This window comes from Zeus faber, assembly GCF_960531495.2.
Source record: "Zeus faber genome assembly, chromosome: 14".
Taxonomy (NCBI): domain Eukaryota; kingdom Metazoa; phylum Chordata; class Actinopteri; order Zeiformes; family Zeidae; genus Zeus; species Zeus faber.
The window spans coordinates 29,441,202-29,463,132 of record NC_137200.1 but is presented as its reverse complement, the minus strand read 5'-3'; the positions used below and the strand labels follow the sequence as shown (position 1 = coordinate 29,463,132).

General features: G+C 43.8%; 1 protein-coding gene across 1 annotated transcript; it reads left to right on the top strand.

Annotated features, from left to right (window-relative positions):
* Window positions 1-9,648: 9,648 nt before the first annotated feature.
* On the top strand, window positions 9,649-21,729 carry LOC307240266 (protein phosphatase 1D-like). The gene is made up of 6 exons (XM_080013993.1): window positions 9,649-10,233; window positions 13,719-13,947; window positions 14,916-15,040; window positions 15,132-15,313; window positions 15,889-16,116; window positions 19,759-21,729. The coding sequence occupies exons 1-6, from the start codon at window positions 9,720-9,722 to the stop codon at window positions 20,134-20,136; spliced, it is 1,656 nt and encodes a 551-aa protein (XP_079870119.1). The 5' UTR covers window positions 9,649-9,719; the 3' UTR covers window positions 20,137-21,729.
* Window positions 21,730-21,931: the final 202 nt, after the last annotated feature.

Here is a 21,931-nt window from a genome sequence, read left to right as displayed (position 1 = left end):
AACCTTGACAGAGAAAAACATTTTAACAATACATTTCCCAGAGAGCGGTGAGAGCACATCAAGATAGAACGAGTCAAGGTAGCATATATTAATATTTCCACCTTGATTTTATATATATACTATGAAAATATAATGTGCGTCACTTATAAGAAAAAAATAATAATAATGTGAAAGAAATATCTCTCTGTCAAATGTATCTCTCTCAAGATGTAGAAAAGTGACTGTTGCCAAAGTTTGTCTCTGACTTTTAAGGAAGCACCAATTCTCTGTATTAAAAAAGGATTTAAAAAGCATTGTCATTAATAAACTGGGGGGGGGGGGTTTACATGGTTCTTCTCGTTTATTAACTGGAGTAGAGTGCACGGCCTGGTGGATCCTTACCTATAGTCCCAAAACCAGGTACCGCCAGTTTGTGTTCATTGAAAATATGAACCGCTGCAGCGCTGCAGGGGGGATGGAGGGTGTTCACGGAGAGGCCGCTAGAGGGCGCCGCATCTCTTCCTCATTTCTCACTGTGTTTCTCTCACACACAGTTTACTGCTTACTTAATTTAAAGTAAATAGAATACTTCAGTCAAAGTCAAAGCACCACATTGGCATTCATACACTTGAGTAAAAGTATATACATACTTAAAGTATGACTCTGGCAAGTAATGCAAATGAACAAAAATAATAAAATTCAAATTAATAGTTGAGGTGCTGTCAGTCATACAAGGATATTGGCCTAATGAATCATTGATGAGCAGTTGAATAGATCCAACCCCCCTTAAGTAATTAAGTACTACCACTGCTTGTAGGTTTAATTAAAAGAAAGAAAGAACTGGGACCAGGCTCTGGGGGGCTTACGGGCATACTTACTCAATGCCGCCTGCAAATACACCTCTGCATCTGTGATGCAAAAACAATGCAATGAGCACGGTACTGCATTTCAAGTGGCCTTCTCCAGCGCTGCCTTCAACGGCCCAGCTCTCACAAGGAGGCACGCAGAGCAAGCCATCACACCAGCCTGCCAACCGGACACCGTAAAGGAAGACACGCTGTCTGAGGGGAGCCATGATGCAAGAATCCCAAACGATTGGTTCATAGCCAACAAATCTTTGAAATGACTCAAGAGTCGGGGGTCACTCAGGCAAAAAAGGAATTCAATGATTAAACTGTGAGAATTCCATTCACAACTCGTCTCAAAGTCGACGGGTTCTTTGAATGGGTGTTTGGTTCGACGCCTGAAATAAGGTCTGTGGATGTTCTACGACATAAAACACGTCAGTTAATACCCACTCGCCAATTTTGAAGCTTCCACGTGTCTTAAAAAAGTGGTTTCTGACAGGAGGCTCAATGACCCTACGGAGGTTAAAACCCCCAAATGAAACATCATCGTGACGAACACGGAAAGGCATCTTGACTCTTTATTTTACAGCCATTATGTTTGATTTGTTTACACTGTGGATTATATTTAAATGCTTTTGGAGTTGAACCACGTTTTGGCTGCGGATTCCCTTCCATTACAACTGGAAAATCTCAAAAGGAGAATGTATCTGATACCAGCTGGAGACTGGCATCAGGGTGAAGAGTCCATGCGTCTGCAGTACGTCCAGTATTTTGAGTAAGATCACATGTTACGCCAGATATTTCTTCGTGGGGTTACTTGGCTTCTTTGCGCTGGTGCTGGATTTGAGTGCGACCGGGGCGGAGCAGCAGGGGCGGAGTGGCTGAGTGGAGGCCGTGGACGGAGCAGCACCACAGGGGGCGGGTGAAGAAATCAGAGACAGAGTCTAATACAGTATTTGATAGCTTGCACACACACACACACACGAGTACACACAGAGTACACACACACACACACACACACACACAGTACATACAGTACACACACACACACACAGCACATACAGTACTCACACACACACACAAACATGTAAATTGTCTTCCACAGTGATTTTAGAGTATTTTAAAGTGACAGTACAGGTGCTAAAAATCCAACTGCCAAATACCGAGGTTAATAGTTGAATCATTTTGGAAAGTAGTAAATCGTGGTTTGCACTGACAAGTTCAAGATCCAACCATTGCAGTAAACATGCACGTTGACCTGCATTAGCTGATCACAAACTTTGAATTCCATCTCGTAAGGGCATCCTGTCTGAAAGTTAAAATGAATAGAAATCTGCATCCTAGTTGGATTGGTCACAGAACTGAATTAACTAAATATTAAAAACAAAGAAAGTTGACAGTGTTCAGTGTAATAATACTCATTGCACATTTACAGTACTTACTTACCAGCCCAATTAATATCCATACCCCACCTCAACAACTAGAACTACAAGAAGTATACTGATAATGGGTTCACTACCATTCATTGTTTTCTTTAGACAGACTGACAGACAGACAGATAAAAATAACAAATATAAATATAAAATTAGCTGCAGGCAGCAATACAGGATGCCCATTATTGACACCAATTACACATTTTTGAGTTCCCATGGAAAGTAGAATCAGTTCGTGCTGTCGCTCGTCTTTACATCAGCATTACGTCTAAAACAAGTGACAGTTTTCCGAGTTTCAAATGAACGCAGCATCGGCTGACGTAATGACACGGCGACGCGAGTTTTCCGAGTCCTGGTGACACGCTGAATAAACGACACAAGCCGATACACTTAGGCTGCGTGTTATGGTTTCATCCTAAAAATGAGAAGGTGGCTGTCTACTTTCTGTCAGGTCCCCGTCTACTTCCTGTCAGGTACCCGTCTACTTCCTGTCAGGTCACGGCTACTTCCTGTAGTCCACAGAGTCCTGCCTCACGGTGTTTCTGTGGAAGGGAATCGCTCCATTCCCTCCATTCCCAACAACACGCTTCCATTCAAACGGAGACGTTCTCTCAGAGGCATTTCATCAACCTTATAAACGTTTGGGACTAAAATGAAATGGACACGATTAGGATCTGTAGCTCGGGAGCTGCAAGCGACCTCCATGTGTGAGGACACAAACACAGGATACGTTTTGAACTGTTTTCGACTCCTTCAGTTTGTGTGTCTCGACTGGCTGCAACGCCGCAAAATACAGGAGGGACACGGCACCGGGTGAGATGTGAACAGGATGCGTTTGTTTACAAAAAGGGCAAAAGAGATAAAATATGAAACGAAAAGCCGACGTTAAGCAGGTGAGACAATATACACACACACACACACACCTGCAGTTTGCAACCACTATGGAGCGATGAGTCGATGTGTGTTCCTACAACCTGCACATATATAGTGAATTGGATGATGATGTCACAAAGCGTCTTACTCCACAAACTCATCTCACTCCACCACCCGAGCGAACCTTGCTCCATATGTGGATCACAAGATGTCTGCGACGTCCCGGCTCTAACGAGACCTCGACCGTGTCCGTAGCTGCAGCAGTTGCCCAGTTCCAAACACTTTTAGCCCGAAAAAGTGACAGAAAGGAGAAAAAAGAAATAATAATAATTTGAACAATAGCGATAGGGGACCATCCCCTAATAATATCAATAATACTTGATATAAATAAAACAATAAGAACACCCACCCACAGCCCAAATCACACAGATCATGATCACCAAGATTCAGATGAGATTCAGATGAAATGGAATCGCAGATGTTTTGGTACAGGTGTCAAATCACTGCTCATCCACATCAGAATTAAATTCACTTTGGTCAACTTCAGGTGATTGAAAATAAACTTTTTACCTCCAGTCCCTCTCTCCTGTCAGTCTCGGTTTCATTCTCTCTGATCAAAGCGAACCTCCCCGTGCGCGTGAAAACTGACAGAAAAAGACCATAATCCAGGCTTTGACTTTGAAAGGATCGGCAGAGGGTTTATTTCCATGACAGCCCAAAGCATCCCTCCGATGATCCCTCTCCTGCACGGTGACCTCCTCTCATCCCGAGCCTCCGTCTGGAGCACGGAGCTCCTGGGTCCAAAAGTCCTGCTTCTCACCTTGTGCATCACCATGTGATAACATTCCAGACCAAAATAGTCTTTATTATTTCATCATATCATTTCAATATAATTTCTCTCTCTAAATATATATATATATATATATATATATATATTTATTTTTTTTAATCCGGGATTATTGAAATGGCAATCTGTAAAATTATTTTGTAAAAAAATATTTGACTTATTTTAGGAAAGAATGCTGTATCCACCATTGTTGGGTGGAGGGGTCCGCCTTTCCCGGTGTGAGAGCACCGATCCAGCACCTGCAAGATATGAATGGCAGCCGGGGTGAGCCGGCGGAGCTCGTTGCGGTCAGTAAACTTACGAACGACTCGTTAGCAGTGAACAAATCTGTGAAAGGGCGAGGGAGTTGAAAGTCACGAGGGCAAAAGAGTTTGTTCGTTGTGATCACGAGTCTCAACTCCCCGTTCACCAACGAGAAGAGCAGAGGGCGGCACGTGGCGCATGCGCCTCACGCAGCCCGGGCCTCTGCAGCAACGTGAACAACAAGCTCCTTACACCTCAATTCAGGCGGTCGGCGAGAGTGGAGCTTAGACTCACAGGCTAAAAATGATTACTGAGGATTAATTGAAGGTGGGAAAATTGCATTTGGCATAATTAATATGAAATGTGATCGATGTACACTTTGCATTCCACCAAAATGAATAATTGTGACACAATTCAACGATTCTTGGAAGAATTCCATTCAGAAGCCAAAGCCGAACCGACTACTCCGACTCCCCTATCTCCCTCGCTCGCCCGTGCATTACACCAACCCCAATAACAAGAACCAAGAAAAATGGAACAAATCCTTTTTCCTGAGTGACTCGTCCAGAACCGGGTCTCGGAAAAAAAACGCAAACTTCCACCAGCGCAGTAAACTGTGATGTGGATGAACATTCACAAAAGAAGAACAACACCCTCAGATGAAAAAACATCCCCACTGCCTCCACTGAGGGTTTCTCGACTTGTAGTGTCATCCACCCGACACAGATGATCTGATGGATTGTTACTTTAAAGGAAATGATGGGAAGACAACTATTTTGTCGAGCTGTCTCCCGATCCTACTGATTCTTGCTTGGATGGTGACCTGCACTGGGAAAACCACTTCATGTTCAGGGGTATTAATACGACAAAATGTTCTCTTTAGACATCAAGAATGTGTTTAATTCATATGAAGATGGGAAAGACTTAGGGGGGAAATGTGCACAGATCCTCATATATTCTCATATTGTGTTGATCAATAGTCAGTGCAATTTGCTAAAAGAAACATAAAGTAATTTATTTATTATGTGTCATATTTTTACTATGTATTATATTATTGGTCAGTGTGGGGGAGTGGGTGTGGGGGAGTGTGAGTGGGTGTGGGGGAGTGGGTGTGGGGGACTGGGGGTGGGGGCGTGAGGAGCAGCAGCTCATTTTCATTTAAAGCGACACACAGTGAAACAGACGTCAGGAAGGGGAGGGGTTGAGGCATGTTAGCATGGCTAGAATGCATTATCTGAGTGGTATTTCGGCAAAAAACTCCAAGGACATGTTTTGGGGACCTCAAGGATCGATATTAACCTGTTGAAAAGAAGTAAAATGTGGCTCCTTCAGCATAATTCTGTCATTTGCTCAAAATGTAAATACTGTGATCTGATATGATCGTGTATTGATGTGGGGATATTTTAGGCATTTCCCTTTCTTGGCTTTGTTTAAGATGAGTGACACCCAAGCCTCTAAACACTGAGTCTGGCGAAGCGATGTTTACAGATGGATCGCAGAAGAGCAGCATTGGGGGGTATCTGTGTTGGAATGCAATCCATCCTGTTCTGTTGCCGCTTGGTAATCTCCCCCATCTGAAGGAATTCATTTTCTCCACCCTCAAAGGTTGAGCAGCGCTTCACTTGGAAATCAGCGTCTTGATGCCATTTACATGGAAATCACAATGCCTCTATTTGAAAGAAAGAAAGAAAGAAAGAAAGAAAGAAAGAAAGAAAGAGAAGAACTGACTGAAAAGACATAGAAAGTATCATCATGTGCAAAAGGGAAAGCAGAGATTGTTCTCGCAACGCTGTACAACTGAACACATGCAAAGTGAAATAGAAATCGAGTTCTGGGGTTGTCATCTCTAAATGTGAATGAATAATATTGGCACGGCTTCCTCTCCCATGGGATGGCGGGAAAAATAGATCGAATTATGCACATAACATCTGCCACAGATTGGTTGATACAATGCGGATGAAGCCCTCTCCTTGTATCCTCAAAGGCTCCGTAGACCACCGAGGCGGTTTGAATACGAGGCCTCTGAAGCCCTGGGAGCAATTCAGCTCTGCTACCCTCACAGGGCCAAGCAGAGGATCACGTAAGCAGATGGCGGAATCACTAAAAGAAAGTGAGATGGAGGATTCAGGGCTGCTGGGAGAACTCAGAGCTAAGCTTGAAGTGTGTGAGGTGTGTGTGAGGAATTGCCAAAAACGGCGTCAAGAACTGCTAGAGCATATCATCACAACACCCTTGGAGCAGACCAATGAACGGTCCATGAGTATGAGGGTTTTGCCACATGACAGACAGGTGGGAGCACCATACCATTTTGCTGTTCCATCCAGCAGCATCTCTGAGGCGGCACAGGATCATTCAAAGATGACTAAGCCACTTCTTTCACCTCCGCTTAGCCCAGAAGCAAAGGCATCCCCATCCCCTCTCCTCATAATGTCATCTCCTCCAAAGCTCACTGTCAGCCTCGGACAAGGACCCGTGGTCCACCCGAAAAGTGGGACCGTCCACTTAGACCTAGAGATGGCTCTGATGGCCCCAAACCCAGATTAGAGTGACATTCAAAGCCCAGAACGCCTTCTCTCACCTGAGAAGGATTATACAGACTACAAGTTGTATCAGCAGCAGACACCTTTTAACACTGTTCGTACAGATCCGACTCCCCTACCTGTCAAGAGTAACATTGGTGCTAGGGCACACCCACTTACACAAGATAATACACTAAGTCAACCCTCTCACATCTCAGCTGGACAACCTGAGCAGTCTCCGTCTGCCCCTTTGCCCCTGCAGCTTCAGGTGATTTGAACACCGATCCAGATCGATCATTCATATCTTACCTTAGCCCATCCTGTCACAGGTTGCACTCAGCCGATAAAGCCATCAGTTCAACAAACCTACCAACCTCCTTGACCCCTGTCCACAGCTGGGCGAGAAGTATAAGTACCATGTTCTCCTGGAGTACCTGAAGCTGCCTGAGGCTCAAATGATCGGTCAGTCCCGCCAACATCATCCCTCCCCCTAATCAGCTACTGTGCAGGCCCTCCAGCTCCCATATGGCCAACCACAACCCTAACCTCAACACTTAAATTTTAAACTTAAAAAGATACTTTTTAAATGTATTTTCATGAATGCTGGTAACAACTGTGCTCTGAACTCTACCTTGGGATTTCTAGTTCCATACTCTCCATAAAACATGTATCAAATATAGCTGCAGGCAGAAATACGCGGGGTCCAGGGCGGTCGGCCCTTCGTTACAGTTCAATGGACGAGTGTGCTTTGGCTCTCTGCAATGCTGCTGGGTGAGTCATACTGCAAATGTCCAACTGTGCTGTATGCGTGTGAATCAACAACTGCATAACATGATTGCACATGTAATTGTTTATAAGCATGCGTCATTATTTACCAGTAATCTCTGAATGGCTTTACCAAATGGCATGGCTATATTCTGTAATGCAAAGTCATCATTTTCAACAACAGTACAGCCAGTCACGGCTTCAGCATACCTTAATGCAAATATTGTCTTACAGAAGGTATGCTGCCTTTGTACTTCTGATATTGCAATATAACCTCTTCCTAGAACATTGTCTTTTATTCTACCAGATGTTTCATGTCCTGATAAAGGCTGGTTCCTTCCATCAAAACATCGTCCAGGTCACTTGCTGTCCATGTCTAAACATGTTGGGTCTTGCTCTTAAGTGCGACTGTCAAACTGACAGCTGCACACTGCTTGTTCCTGGAGTCTCCAAACCGTGCTTCACCCTGATGAAATGAGCCTCTTAACACCCAGATGTGTGCTAGTATCAACAGCTATATTTAAAGGAACTTCATCTCTATTCAATGTGGTCACAGATTTTACGGCAACTTCGGTTGCCGTTGTCATAGTCCTTCCCTCTGAGTTTTCTGCAGTCCTCTCCTCATAGTTTGGCCCAGAATTTTAAGAGTTTTGTCCGGAGGTTTCAGAAAGTATTTCATCCTATTTTTTAAGAGGAGTGTGGCTGACCTCTAAAGCAGCACGTTCTGCCCAGCGTTTCTTTGCTGCCTTGGAATATTGACTTCTTTGAGGCATCTGGAACCCAAAAACACAAAAATCATTGAAATATTTCAAAACACAAATACAATAGACACATGTTCCTTGTATTATGTTGTTTATTATAGTTATTTTTACCAGTAATTATTACTCAGGTAGATTGTATACATTGAAATCTCTGGAATGTCTATAAATTATGATAGTGCTGTCATTGGGTTTTTATTTTGTAGAACTTACTCTGGTGCGTGTCAGTTGTCCTCAGAAGTAAATATTTATGACGTTTGATATGCTGCACTTTGTTTAATCCAAATTGTCTTCTGGTAATTCTTTAACTGAAATGTTTTAACATAATGAAAGTTCATAGTTATAAAATAATACCCGTCACTTTGTGACATCGTAAGACTCTTATTTTCCTTTAGTTAAAGTCCAGTCAGGACTATGTCTGGTGAGGTTTGGATTATTGACTCATGTGATCCGTGTACTCTGTCAGCTTGTGCATGTGCGCAAGGATTTCTCCATTGCAGCATACATCTGTGCCTGGTGCCGAACCACCGATCTGGATACAACTCGAACAACGCCATGTTGGAACTGCCCCAAATACAAATCTTATTCCGAATTTCTGTGGGTTCGTCGGACCCACGGCATCCATAAAGTAAACCACTAGACTGTGGCGCTATCATGTGACCTGTATGTGCGCCATGTGCACGTTGTGGCGATGATAAAAAATACAGTTTTTTTACTTAATTATTCCACAATAATGGTGTGATCTGGATCAAACTCGGGCAACGGCATGTCAGGACTGCCCTGAATACACATTTTATTCATCTTGTCTTCTGATCCAGGATCCCAAATAATTAAAGGGCCACGGTAGACAGATAGATATATGATAGACAGACAGACAGACAGACAGACAGACAGACAGACAGACAGATAGATAGATAGATAGATAGATAGACAGATAGATATATGATAGATAATAGATAGATACATGATAGATAGATAGATATATGATACATAGATAGACAGATAGATATATGATAGATATATGATAGACAGACAGACAGACAGACAGACAGACAGACAGACAGATAGATAGACAGATAGATATATGATAGATAATAGATAGATACATGATAGATAGATAGATATATGATACATAGATAGACAGATAGATATATGATAGATATATGATAGACAGACAGACAGACAGACAGACAGACAGCATGCAGTGTGTGTGTGTTTGCCACCAGGGGGCGGAGCTCCCTGGCTCGATCCTGGCCCTGGTTGCTAGGCAGCCCTGGTTGCTAGGCGGCCTTCGCTACGTGTTGATAGGCGGAGGACAAAAGGTGACGTCATGACGCACGGCGTCCGCTGTACGAGCGGCGTCAGGGAAGAAAAACAAGAAGGAGCAGGACGCTGCGGCGACGTCATCGCGGCAAAATCGGTTCAAATACGTCGCTGTTTTCGAGCCTGAAAACATGGACGACGACGCGATGCTGTTCCGGATGAGCGCCTACTCCGTGCGAGGCGGGAGGAAATACATGGAGGACGTTTTCGAGATAAAAATCGAGTACGAGCCGACGGAAGATTATCCCGAGTCACGGAGAACCGGAGCGGCGGCGGCGGAGGAGGCGGCGGCGGCGGCGGCGAAAGCGGAGAGCCCCGAATCCCGCGAACAGACTGTGAATGTAAAGGCCGCTCCGACCGGAGCTCCCGACTGCGCTCCGGTTTCGGCGATGTGGGTGGAAAGCCTCGACGGACCGGTACACGGACAGAGAGTAACGGAACGCGCCGCCGACACGCGGAGGTCCGTCGTGTTCCTGGCGGTGTTCGACGGCCACGGAGGCAGAGAAGCGGCGCACTTCGCCCGGGATCACCTGTGGGACCTGCTGAAGCGGCAGCGCGGCTTCTGGTCCAGGGACCACGGCGAGGTGTGCGCCGCCCTCCGCAAGGGCTTCGTCGCCTGCCACCACGCCATGTGGAAGAAGCTGCGTGAGTCCGTCTGTATGGGGCTGTGAACTAGTGTCTCCTTCCTGTGCGAGATGTAAACTTTCAACGGCAAACAAACATCCCGCCCCGCCGCTGCGATGACCCCGACACCCATAAGCTGTGGTGGAAGTACAGTTACAAAATGCCAAAATACTTTGGTACTACACCTAAGTACATTTAATAACTGTAGATAAGTACATTCAGTGATGGAGACGTTGACACTACATTTTAAAGCCGGTGTCTATACGTGTTACTCTGCTGCTGGTGATGAACAACTCTTTATTCTGATTTATTGCGTCTGGACAGTGGAAAGTAGATTTGTATTATCGGATCTGGGTGATGGATCTGTCACAGTGCTTATTTAGGACTGCTCATCAAGGATTCATTCATCTTACTTAAGGAAAGGTCTGAGTTCTTCTTCCACCGCTGATATAACTGATCATAATCAAGCAGAAAAGGTGAATAACAAACTCCAGAATCCAGCTGCCGCCCATTTTCAATCCAACGAATGACCTGCTGACTAGCATATATTTTTTTGCAAGACAAAGTTAAGTTGAAATATCAAAGAGGACCTGGCTTTAAGCAAAATAAAAATCACTCACCCACCAAGCAACATGAGTGGGGGCTCAGGAATAATCTTGAGAATTATTCCTATTTATTTATACAAAATCATCACAAACTAAATAATGTTCTTGTGGATGAAGTGGAAATCTTCGATGTAACACAACCTTCATAACATAGCGATTCTAGTTTACCGTTGAGGTAAATTGCAAACTAATGTCTGTATTCGATCAGAAGGAAAAGTTCAGGATCCTTATCAAATGTGAACAACGACAAAATCAACGACAAAAGTTAGATGCTGAAAGGTTTTTATAATCAGCCCTTTTCACAGTAGACATTTTGATGTGTATCGGTGGTTAAACAGAGCAGTAATTCTTAATTGTGGGTCTCCCTTGTTTATGTGTTTGTACTGTGTACCACCATGGGAAGCTCCTGTACATAAACACCCCAATGAAACAATGACACCGACCTGGCTGTGTTTACACTCCCATGGCATGTCAACAGGCCGCTGTGTCTGCTCACCTTCCGTTTAAAATGCCCTAATATGTATTCTTGTGAAATCAATGTGTTCGTCGTCCAAAAAAAAACCTTTTTTTCATGCAATGCTTGTCGTTGCATGATCACCATGATATACTATCGACTTGTATCTATTATTTAAAGTAATTCCCAAACCAAAGGGTATAGATCTCCCTAAAGTGACGTGCCAAATCTCCACATTTTTGGCCCAGGATTCTTAATAGAGGGACTCAAGTTAGGTTTAGAAATTAAGCAAAAATCTTTTGGATGCAAAACAAATTAAGGATAATTTATCTAATTTAAAAAAAAAAAAACTTACCACACACCTATAGAGACTTTAAAATTATTAAGATGTGTCAAGATCCAACATCTCCCCCAATTTGGGGTAAAAAAAACAACAACAAAAAACAAACAGCGGTTCGGCGTCCGGTCCATGAGGACGCGTGTTGCGCTCTGCAGACTTCTGCTGCTTGGTAAAGTTGTATCGATTAAACCATGTTATATTCACTCACAATTTTACAGACTGTGGATTGTGATTGAATCTACTTTTTTTTAACTACTTGTTTGTGTTGGCCTGTGAAGCCCTTTAACACTGTAGGCTTCTGTGATTAAGGGCTCTATAAAGAAACTTGACTAACTTGACTTGAATTAGAGGATTGAATAATGTTTTTAGGTGTTCTCTATTTTTTCCTGTAGCGGCATAGCCATTCAGTTTGACAGCAAGTCGTGTGGTTGCAACTCGGTATATACAGTAAAGCGCGCAGACACGGAGTTGTTCAGTTGTCGTTCAACCAAAAAGTTGAACGGGCGAGATGCACGATCTCAGTATCTTTGACTGTGGAATGTCCAATGTGACACCTCCAGCACGTCAGAAACAGCTGTCCTCCTTGGAGTTAGATGCACTACAGTCTAGAGACGTGGCGTAGTGCAGTGTTGTGTCGTGAGAGCTCGCCAGGTATGCCCTGAAAGATTGTCAAATTCCACTTAATAAATAATGGAAATTAGCTTTTGTGCTGCGAGGTCCAAGTTTCAGCGCTGTGCTCATTTCTTCAGTCCCAGCCAGAAGAGCAGCTCTGTGTTCAGCAGAAGACACTTCATTCTGGAAGTGACAACTCTGCGTAGTGATGCAAGGTTGGACTCGTTTTTGAGATTTGGTTCTTGAGGAGTCATTCAGTAGAAAGAGTCGAGTCTCTTATATCAGAAGAGAAGGTCCAGCTCTGAGCTCAAGTTAAAGGAAGTTTCTCAAGAATCATTTAATCCTCTCAAAAGTTATTTGAGTGGAATGCTAGTTGCACTTTATATGAATTGTGCTCAACGCCTTGGCCTTTTTTGCCTTGGAATTAAATTTAGTCCTCAGTAATTATTTTCAGTTTATGAATTGAAGATTAACTTGCTCGCCCAATCTTGAGCCGGAGTGGCTCCTGACTCCTGAGTCATTGAAAAGAGTTGTTTGCAAGTCCTGCATCACTTAGACCTTAATAATAAGCACAGTTCTACAAGTTTCTAACGTTTCTAGTGGTAAACACCATCGTGGTGTGCCGTGGGATTATTTTAATGTAAATAGTGTGCCGTGGCATAAAATATGTTGGTTAAACTGTGGCCTAGACTTGATAGAAAACCTTGAAGTGAATAAAACAGCGGAACATGGAGCTCGCGTCTACTCCTGTCAGCTGGGGATTGTGAGATGATGCTACAGCGGTCATGTGATCACCAAAACTTGACAATTGAAGATTTGCTTCCTGTGACATGCGGATAGTAGAGTCAGAAATTTGAATTATCGGCTTGAATCCATGAATTCCTCCTGCCTTGTGTCAATGGAACTGTTTTCATTTGCATTGCACTTTATGGCCACATTCTACCCCTTTTCCGCCGGGTACTTCAAGTGGGGTATTGCTCCACTTTAGAAAGAACTATCTGACATGGTATAATGTTAGGAAAGGCTAATTAAATTTGTTTTTTTTGTTTTCTTTCTGGTATTCAGGTCAGTACTTATTTGATATCGATCTTGAGCCCAACCATGGTAACGGGAATGTTTTGGTGCGGCTGTGTTTTTTCACAATTTTTATATTAGATTCAATCTGAACTTGTGATATTATTGAAAGCAAACAAAAAATTCTTTGGAAATAAGCTTTTTTATCCATCCCAAATTCAGATGAGAAGGTCAATGTCATTGTCATAGCATGTGTTTCCAATACTGAGATAGTGACGGCCCACATGCCAACTGTGTTAGGTCAATGCATGGCTGCACAGGGCATCAACTAGCCTAGCTCCTGTGACATTGGGTAAATACACCTTCTTGCATCGCAGCCGAGTTATTGAAGCGATACTTCTTGCATATGATCCAAGATGATGGAAAATTTCATCATCATCTTTAAAGTGCTCTGTCTTTGTCTTTCTTTCTCCCTCCACAGCCGAGTGGCCCAAGACCCTCACCGGTCTGCCCAGCACGTCGGGCACCACGGCCAGCGTGGTCGTGATCCGGGGGGCTCACATGTACGTCGCCCATGTAGGAGATTCAGCCGTGGTGATTGGAGTGAAAGACAATGACTCTGATATCACTCTTCAGGCACTTGAAATCACACAGGACCATAAACCTGAACTTCCCAAAGAGAAAGAGAGGATTGAGCGACTGGGGGGAAGGTGAGTTGTGTTGATGTCAAACAACCGGAGATAAAATGTATCATGAAAGAATGCAAATGCTGTTGTGGAATGTTTCTCAGTAATGAGACGTGTAACTCAGTCAACTGTAACTAAGTAACTCATGATTAGATTTTTGTCTTTATCTTCTTTTTTTTAACAGAATAAAAGAACCCCACTTTTAATGCTATATATATTTGTACAGTGAGCAACATTGAGTAGGTGAGCGCTGGTTCACTGTATTCCAGGCTCTGACGCAATGGACTCTGCGTGCCAAGCCTCCATACTTGGAGAAGGTTCGACGACCCTGCGCAGGCGGAAACTTGGAGAACGCCCAAATTAATTCCACTTGACGCGTTTTTACATCTCTTTTTCATTTTTGTTAAAACATTCAAACTGCCACGTCCCCACATTCTCTTGACTTTTTTTCTACTCTCCAGGACATTCTCACCTTTCTTCATTTTCTTTTTCTCCAAATCTGATTTGATTCCTCGTTTTGAAATAACTCTGAACTTACAAATAATTCAAAAAAATGACCTCAATGCACCTGTTAAAAATACGGTATTTGCTTCCACTGATTGCATGTGTGGCGTTTTATTTGAAGTCACCACCAGCATGCTAGAAAACAGCCATACCAAAAGTTTATAAAGAAATATCTGCTCGAGGGATCCTAATGTCTCCAGGTTCAGATCTTTTATTATCCTTGAGGGAATTTTTTTTTTTTTTTTTTTGTGTGCAGCCAAAATACTAAACACCAAACAATGGTTGGCCATTTTTCAACCCAGGCCTCATTAAAATGTTTCTTCTCACGCTATCTTAAATTTGGTTCAATGGGTCAGATGTTTAAGCCTTGAAAAAACATGAAATAATAATCTTTAACGTGACTATGTAATACCACCGTGACCAACCTTTGTGAAGTCAGAATTTATATGTCACGAATACAATTTGTTCTCCTGCTCGTGTGATTCCAGCGTGATGAAGAAATCGGGGGTGAACCGCGTGGTGTGGAAGAGACCCAGACTGACCCACAACGGCCCGGTCAGGAGGAGCACCGTCATCGACCAGATCCCCTTCCTCGCCGTCGCACGCGCCCTCGGTAAACCCGACAGGATGGCGCGTTCTGTCCGTGAACAGGGTTTTCTTTTTGTTTTGTTTTTTTCAACTTTTTAAAACTGTGCTCTTTCAAGGCGACCTCTGGAGCTACGACTTCTACAGCGGAGAGTTTGTGGTTTCACCGGAGCCTGACACCACTGTGGTGACCCTCGACCCCAAGCGGCATCGCTACATCATCCTCGGCAGCGATGGGCTGTGGAACATGATGCCCCCGAAGGACGCCGTCAATATGTGTTATAACCACGACAAAATGGTGGTGTGTGTATACTTAATATAGTTTTTATTTTTGTAGCCTTCCTTAAAAATGCAGTTCATGATATCATTCTATTTATAATTTTCTATAGTAGTTGAAGTATTTTAGGGCAATAGAGATTTATTTCCCATGATGTGTACTGACCGTGGCGGCACAGCGATTCCCAACCTGTGGTGCCAGACCCCACAGGGGGGCGCCAGAGATCAGCGGGGTGGTTGCAAGGCATTGGACATTTGAGGCGCGTGTCCTAATAGTCACAACCGTCAACATTGGTTGAATAATCCACAACATGAGTGTTGGTGCAAATAGAAATTGTAACAAAAGTAAGATTAGATGTTATGTGTTAAAAAAAAAAAAACATCCACACACTAGCATGAAAATAGAACCAAGACAACCACGACCCTTAAATAAATAAAAATAAATACATCTCTTACGAGGGGAAAAAAATAGATTGTGAACTCCCGGTGTAGCAGAATGATGGGAATGTGTTTTCTGTTGTTGTTTTTTTTTTTTTTAAATCAACATTTGCTCTATCCCAGTCTAAGCTACGGTGACTGATTCTGCCGTTTACTCTAAAGGGACCGAAGGGGATGTCCTGCGCCACCCGCCTGGGATGCACGGCCATTTTGTTTTGGAAACAACGAATGCTCCGCGCCGACAACACCACGGTCATAGTGCTGGCACTGCAGGAGCGCGGGGGCCCGCCCATCCCCATGCACCAGGACGAGATCGTGGTGGACATGTCAACAGGCATGGATCACCTCCCGGCGGCGGGAACGCCTCACAACACCTGCAAGCTAGAGGAGGTCAGTTCACCAGCCCCGCGGCCTCTTCGCCCATATTCAGGGTCTTTGAGTCTCGAAAATTGTTGTACATCTCCTGGATGTTTTATTTAGGCTAGAAACTCCTGCAAAATGCTGGGGGGGGGGGGGGTTGTTTGTTTTTTCTATACAGCGTAGTGAAAGTAAACAATGATGATTTTGATAATATCCGCTAAATATCCTTCTGTAAGAATTTTTCTGGAGAAGAAAATGCATCAAGGTGCTGGAATTAGAGGTGCATTATGAAGGTGCTGGTTAAAGGAAGAGCTTAATTTCACTTCATTTTACCCAGTACAAACTGTATATGGCACAATAACATATTTTCCAAAATGCGAATGCCTACATTTTAGCTGCCAGGAAAAAAAACCATAGCCACTCTTTCTTTATTTTTTTTATTTTTATGTAATTTTGTCAACTGTCTTTTTATTTATTCTGTTTCAATTCAGTCAGATGATAATCGCTGGTGAGGGGCACAGCCATGGCTTTATGTCGGCAGCCCATGGGTTTACCAAGTTACTCTTTGTTTTCGGGACAGAATTCTTGGTTAGCGGCCCTACAGGCGGAGGAGGAGGAGGAGGAGGAGGAGGAGGAGGAGGAGGATGGCATGTTTTATGAAGAAGATGAAATGTATGAAGAGGAGTGGACATGCCTGGAGTGGTAGTGAGGTGACTGCTCAGTAATTAATAATCTACTCGGTAACAACAAACGTTTTACAGGCAAGTGAAAGCTTCAGACCAGGTTGGTAAATCAGGGTTCTTACCAGGTCCTTGAGGTGTTTGAATTTGGTCCTCAGAAATTACTATTAGTACTGGAACACCTTGAAAATAGTCCCCTTTTATGCTGAAGTGCTTGAAAAGTCTGGGGGGGGAAAAATGTGATCATTGAAAACCTGCAATATTGGTTTTGTTATTCAAATTTTAACACAATAAAACATTTCCAGAATTGCTTTTACGACATTGATTATACCAGGGAAATGAATGTTTAAATACTTCTGCCTCTGAGGTGAACTTACTTCACGCAGTGCTCCTTGGTTTCCTGTCTGTTTTCAGAAAAGTCTGAGTGCACGGCGCAGCGCAGGGACGGACTGTTATGCTCTGTAATAATTGCCTTTTAGGCTGATTACTTAGACGTACGTATACTGAGAAGATGGCGCCGCAGACGGCAGCCACGGTACTGCGCTCTCTTGTACTTTCTGTATTTTTGTTTATTTGTTTAGTTTCCAGCTCCCTCTCTCTGACCACGTTCAGCCCAGAAGAACTTTAAACCTCTGACTGCACTGGTCAAACCTTTCATTTCATCTTTCATTGAACCGGAAAGTTTTACAGAGCTTTTAGTTGGAGGAGCAGCAGCAGCTCTGTGTGGAGTTGGCCGGAGGAGACACAGAGGGACGCTCGTCAAGCTGAGACAGAGGGGATTTTGTACTTTGCGCCCCCGTCAATCCACCTGGCCATGGTCCGCTCTCTGGCCAACAAGATGGACAAACTACTGCTCCTCAACAGAGCAAACAGGGACTTGAGCAGATCTGCTGCCCTGTGCTTCACTGGCTTAGAGAACCCATCCCAGACAGCTCACTCCATCGACCGGGTTTCCAACCCCTCCGAGCGGACCGAGACCGGGGGGGGGGGGGGGGATTCTGCTTCTGCATAAACGAAGGTTGGTGTACAGTATCACAGTGTTGAAGAAATCATGCAGCCCTCACTCAGAAACCATTTTCCTTGACTGTAAGCCGTTTTATTGGAGTTCTCCTGGTTTATGCTGGTCGGTGTTTACATCCCACGTCATGCCTGTGTAAGTGAGGCGTGACAACACCTGGCTGACCAGTTAACAAACACGGAGGAAAAACACCCAGACTCTCTGCTGTTCTTGGGAACTTTAACAGAGCAAACCTCAGCCACGAACTGCCAAACTACAGACAGCACAGTAAATGTCAACCAGAGACCGTAATACACTGGAGTGCTGCTGCACAGTATTAAAGGACGCCTCTCGCTCTGTCCCCCGAGCAGCTTGGGACTCTGATCACTGTCTGGTTCATCTTCTCCCGTCTCTACAGGCAGAAAGTAAGATCTGCTAAGCCTGTGGACCAACCAGGCAAAGCTGGAGTTACAGGCCTGCTGTGACTGCACTGGTTGGAGTGCTTTTGAAGCTGCTGCTACAGAACTGGATGAACTCACTGACGCTGTGACATCGTACATCAGTTTTTGTGAGGACGTGTGTGTGCCGACGAAGACCTTCTGCACAAACAACAACAACAACAAGAAGAAGAAGAACAACAACAACCACCACCACATCATCCACATCTCAGGCAGCTTCATCAGGCCAAGGAGGAGGGCTACAGAGGTGGGGACAGGATCCTGTACAACCAGGCCCCAAACACACTGACAAAGGGCATCAGAGCGGCAAAGAAGTGTTGCACTGAGAAGCTGAAAAACAGGTTTTCTGCCGAGGACCCTGCGTCAGTGTGGAGGGGCAGGAACTACAACATCAGGAAACCATCTCCTAACACTGTGGTGGATGATGCGGTCAACATGGGACTGCACTACATCCTGCAACACCTCCACTCGCCAGGGACATACACAAGGCTCCTGTTTATTCGTCCCTGAAATCATCCGCTCCAAACTCACTAGCTCCGCAACGGGTTACATTTTTTAATCGCTTGACAGCCCTAATTTATATATAAATATTATTATTATTATTATTTATATATTTAACAACAAAATATATATATTTTTTTTTCCATTTAAATTAAGTATATTTCGATGCAGATATCGCTATGTAATCATTAGATAAGCTTCCGCCAGGTCACTACTACTACTGCTGCTAATACTTAAACTGCAGGTTTTTCTAGTAGAAGTTCAGTGAGGACTCTTGGATTAAAATGTTGTTCATAGTGACGGGATCCCTTTGAGCTTCTTTGCTGACGTTAATAAAAGCCAAAGGTCACATTCTGGTTCCTTGACGTGGGTTGTTGTGCTTCAGGTGGTACTTGTGATGGTTCCCCGCGTGGTCAATGAGAGGAACAAAGTGACGGGGAGATTGTAATCAGGAATCATTCTTTGGCCGTTTTGTTTTGTTTTTGTTTGTTTGTTTGTTTGTTTTCTTCCCGTCCATGTAAACGTCATCTGTAATGGGTTTCTTTCCAGCTCGCTGCTGATACGTCCATCACCCTGGTTCCATGTTTCGGTTCTTTGAAGTAGCTAGAATTTTGTGGTGACGGCCACGTTTGTGCTTTGTCTTTGTCTTCCCCCCATAATGCTCTGTCGCCGCCTTTCACCCCGTGATCATCTAAATTCAGATCTTCATCAAGTGCATTCAGAGCTTCCCCCTGAACATCGTATACAGTACATACACGTTATCATAATAAGTATTACTCCTTTTTTTCTCTACAGGGCCCGACCGTAACTTTAAGAAGTTGTTGCCAGGTTGCCAACCATGCATCAGCTGACAAAATGTTTGCAGAGTTTTGCAGGGTCACTTGTTTTGTTTTTTTTTAACCAATGAAAAGTCTTCAAGATGGCTGACAAGGCTCCAGACCTGGTTGCCTGTTACTGGCCCTGGTTCACGTGAGCTGCATCATATTTCACTTTCACACATTTCTCTCTCATGCAATTTGAATTTTCTTTCTTGCAGCCGAGCGGCGCAGTGGACGCAGCCCCTGCGTTCGGCGGGGGGCCCTGGGCCCCAGAGTGGCGGAACGGGCAGTGCGGAGCCGCGTTCTGCCCCCTCCCCCCCCGGCCCTCACCCAACGGGGCCACTGCGGGGGCCACGTCAGCCGCTCCAGACGTGGAGGCCTACACGAACCCCGCTGTGTGCGCTCAGCATGATAAGGGCCCTCGGCAGTCCGTCTCCGGTTCCCCCGAGATGGGGTCGGCTCCCAAGCGACCGGCCCCCGGTGCGGGCCCCGGCAGATTGCGGGGCGGACAGAGCCAGCTGAGGCGTCCAGGACGAGGCCAGGGCAGCGCCAGCATCCTGCGGCACCAGAAAGCTGCTGCACTGTGTGTGTGTTGAGCACCACGCCGCCTCATCAACATGGAATACTTTTATTCCAAGTGCTTTTTTTAGTTGTTTTTTTTGTAAATGTGTGAGAATGTATTTGTCCGTGGCTTTTACTTTTTGTGTTTATTCTGGGACATGGACTGGACTTTTTTTATTATTATTTTTTTTTTTTAATGATTATATTTTGCCCAGCCAACAAAAGTTATTTCTTTTTTTTTGATCAAACCTGATTATGTTGGGAAAGAAAAGAATAAATGTAATCATTGCAATCTATTTTCATACCTGGAATTGTGTACAGTATGTCCCAAATACTTAACTTGTTGTTTTTAATGATGAATCCCTCAAATCTGAGATCATTCCCTGATCCCCCGGGGTGTACAGTGTGAGACGTGTGCTCATCGTTTGGAGGTCAAAACTTTTTGTTAATTTATTCGTTGCTTTAACATCTTTGTCTGCTCAGTTTATGAGTCCATCCCTCCTGCTGACAGCTCCTCTCTGCGATGCCTCCGAGGTTGAAAGGTACAGGAGCCTTGCAGAGGACGCTTTTCAGCTGAGACTGTTGTGTTGCTGCTGAACGGAATGACGGGGGAAGAGTTGTTCATGAGCAGTTTCTGGTTTGGCAAAAAACACAAACGTTTTATCTCAGTATTTTTTTCAATGGACCTTGCCAAATACTCAAAGCTACATTTGGTAAGTTTTTATTTTTTTATCTTTTTTTCCAAATACATCAAAATTGCGTGTTGTGTGACTATAGATGGAAAACATGACCTGATGAAATTGGTCTCTCTGATGAATGACGCTCAATTTTCTGCATTTATTTATCCCTGAATTGATAATTGAGCTTGGAATATGAATTTGAATTTTAGGGTGTGGTCGTAAACCACTTTTACCAATCTGTAATGAAGTCAGTCCCTTCAATGCTAATTTATTTGCCAGTGAAATTATGTTTTTCATAATTTCTTCCCACAATATTATGATTTGAACAAGTGCCTGATGTGTTTTTGATATTACACATTGCATGTAAACATCCCAATTGAGTTGTTTTAAGGTGTTATTGATTATGTTTGCACAATAGTTGTTGCGTAGGTAACTGTCTTTTTTTGTTTTTGGTTTTTTTTACAAGGATGTCTCTATAATGTCTTGTTGAAGTCTGGAAGTGTTATTTATATAAAGATTAACGGGTTGATTAAAAACCTCTGCTAAGTATTCTCTGCAGAACTTGTACTGTTACCTACTGCAGTCACACATTGCACATGATCTTCTTAACTACTTAAAATCCAATAATTTACTGTTAATACAGCCGACTGACCATGTTCAGTGTTGTTGGTGTTTATCCAGTTTGTTGTTAGTGTATATCCAAGGGTGCTCTGTCCATTCTCTTTGTACAGTACATTATTATGCAAAAGTGGGTTGTAAAGTACATGAATATGCAAAAACACTAGGCTCTCTTTCAGTCTGGCATGCTTACATCTACTGTTACTGTGAATAACTACAGGCGTTTTGATTTTTCAACAGTTCGGGTTGCAGTTTCATGGCAGATTACAGATTTCACATCTTAACTGTATCTGCCACATGCCTAGAAGGTGACTGGATATCCGTGTTGTAATAAATCCTCGTTTTCCAAAAGGGCTTGCCTCGGTATCCTGAATTCCCCTTCCTCCTGGGGATCAATAAAGTGTTGTCTTATCCTATCAGCATTATATGACCAGTGATGTGGAACCAAAAGTGAAGCACTGGTGTCATTGACTTGTGATCCACCTTACTTTGTTGAATGCCTTTCTGAAAAACAATGGGTTGTATGGTATAG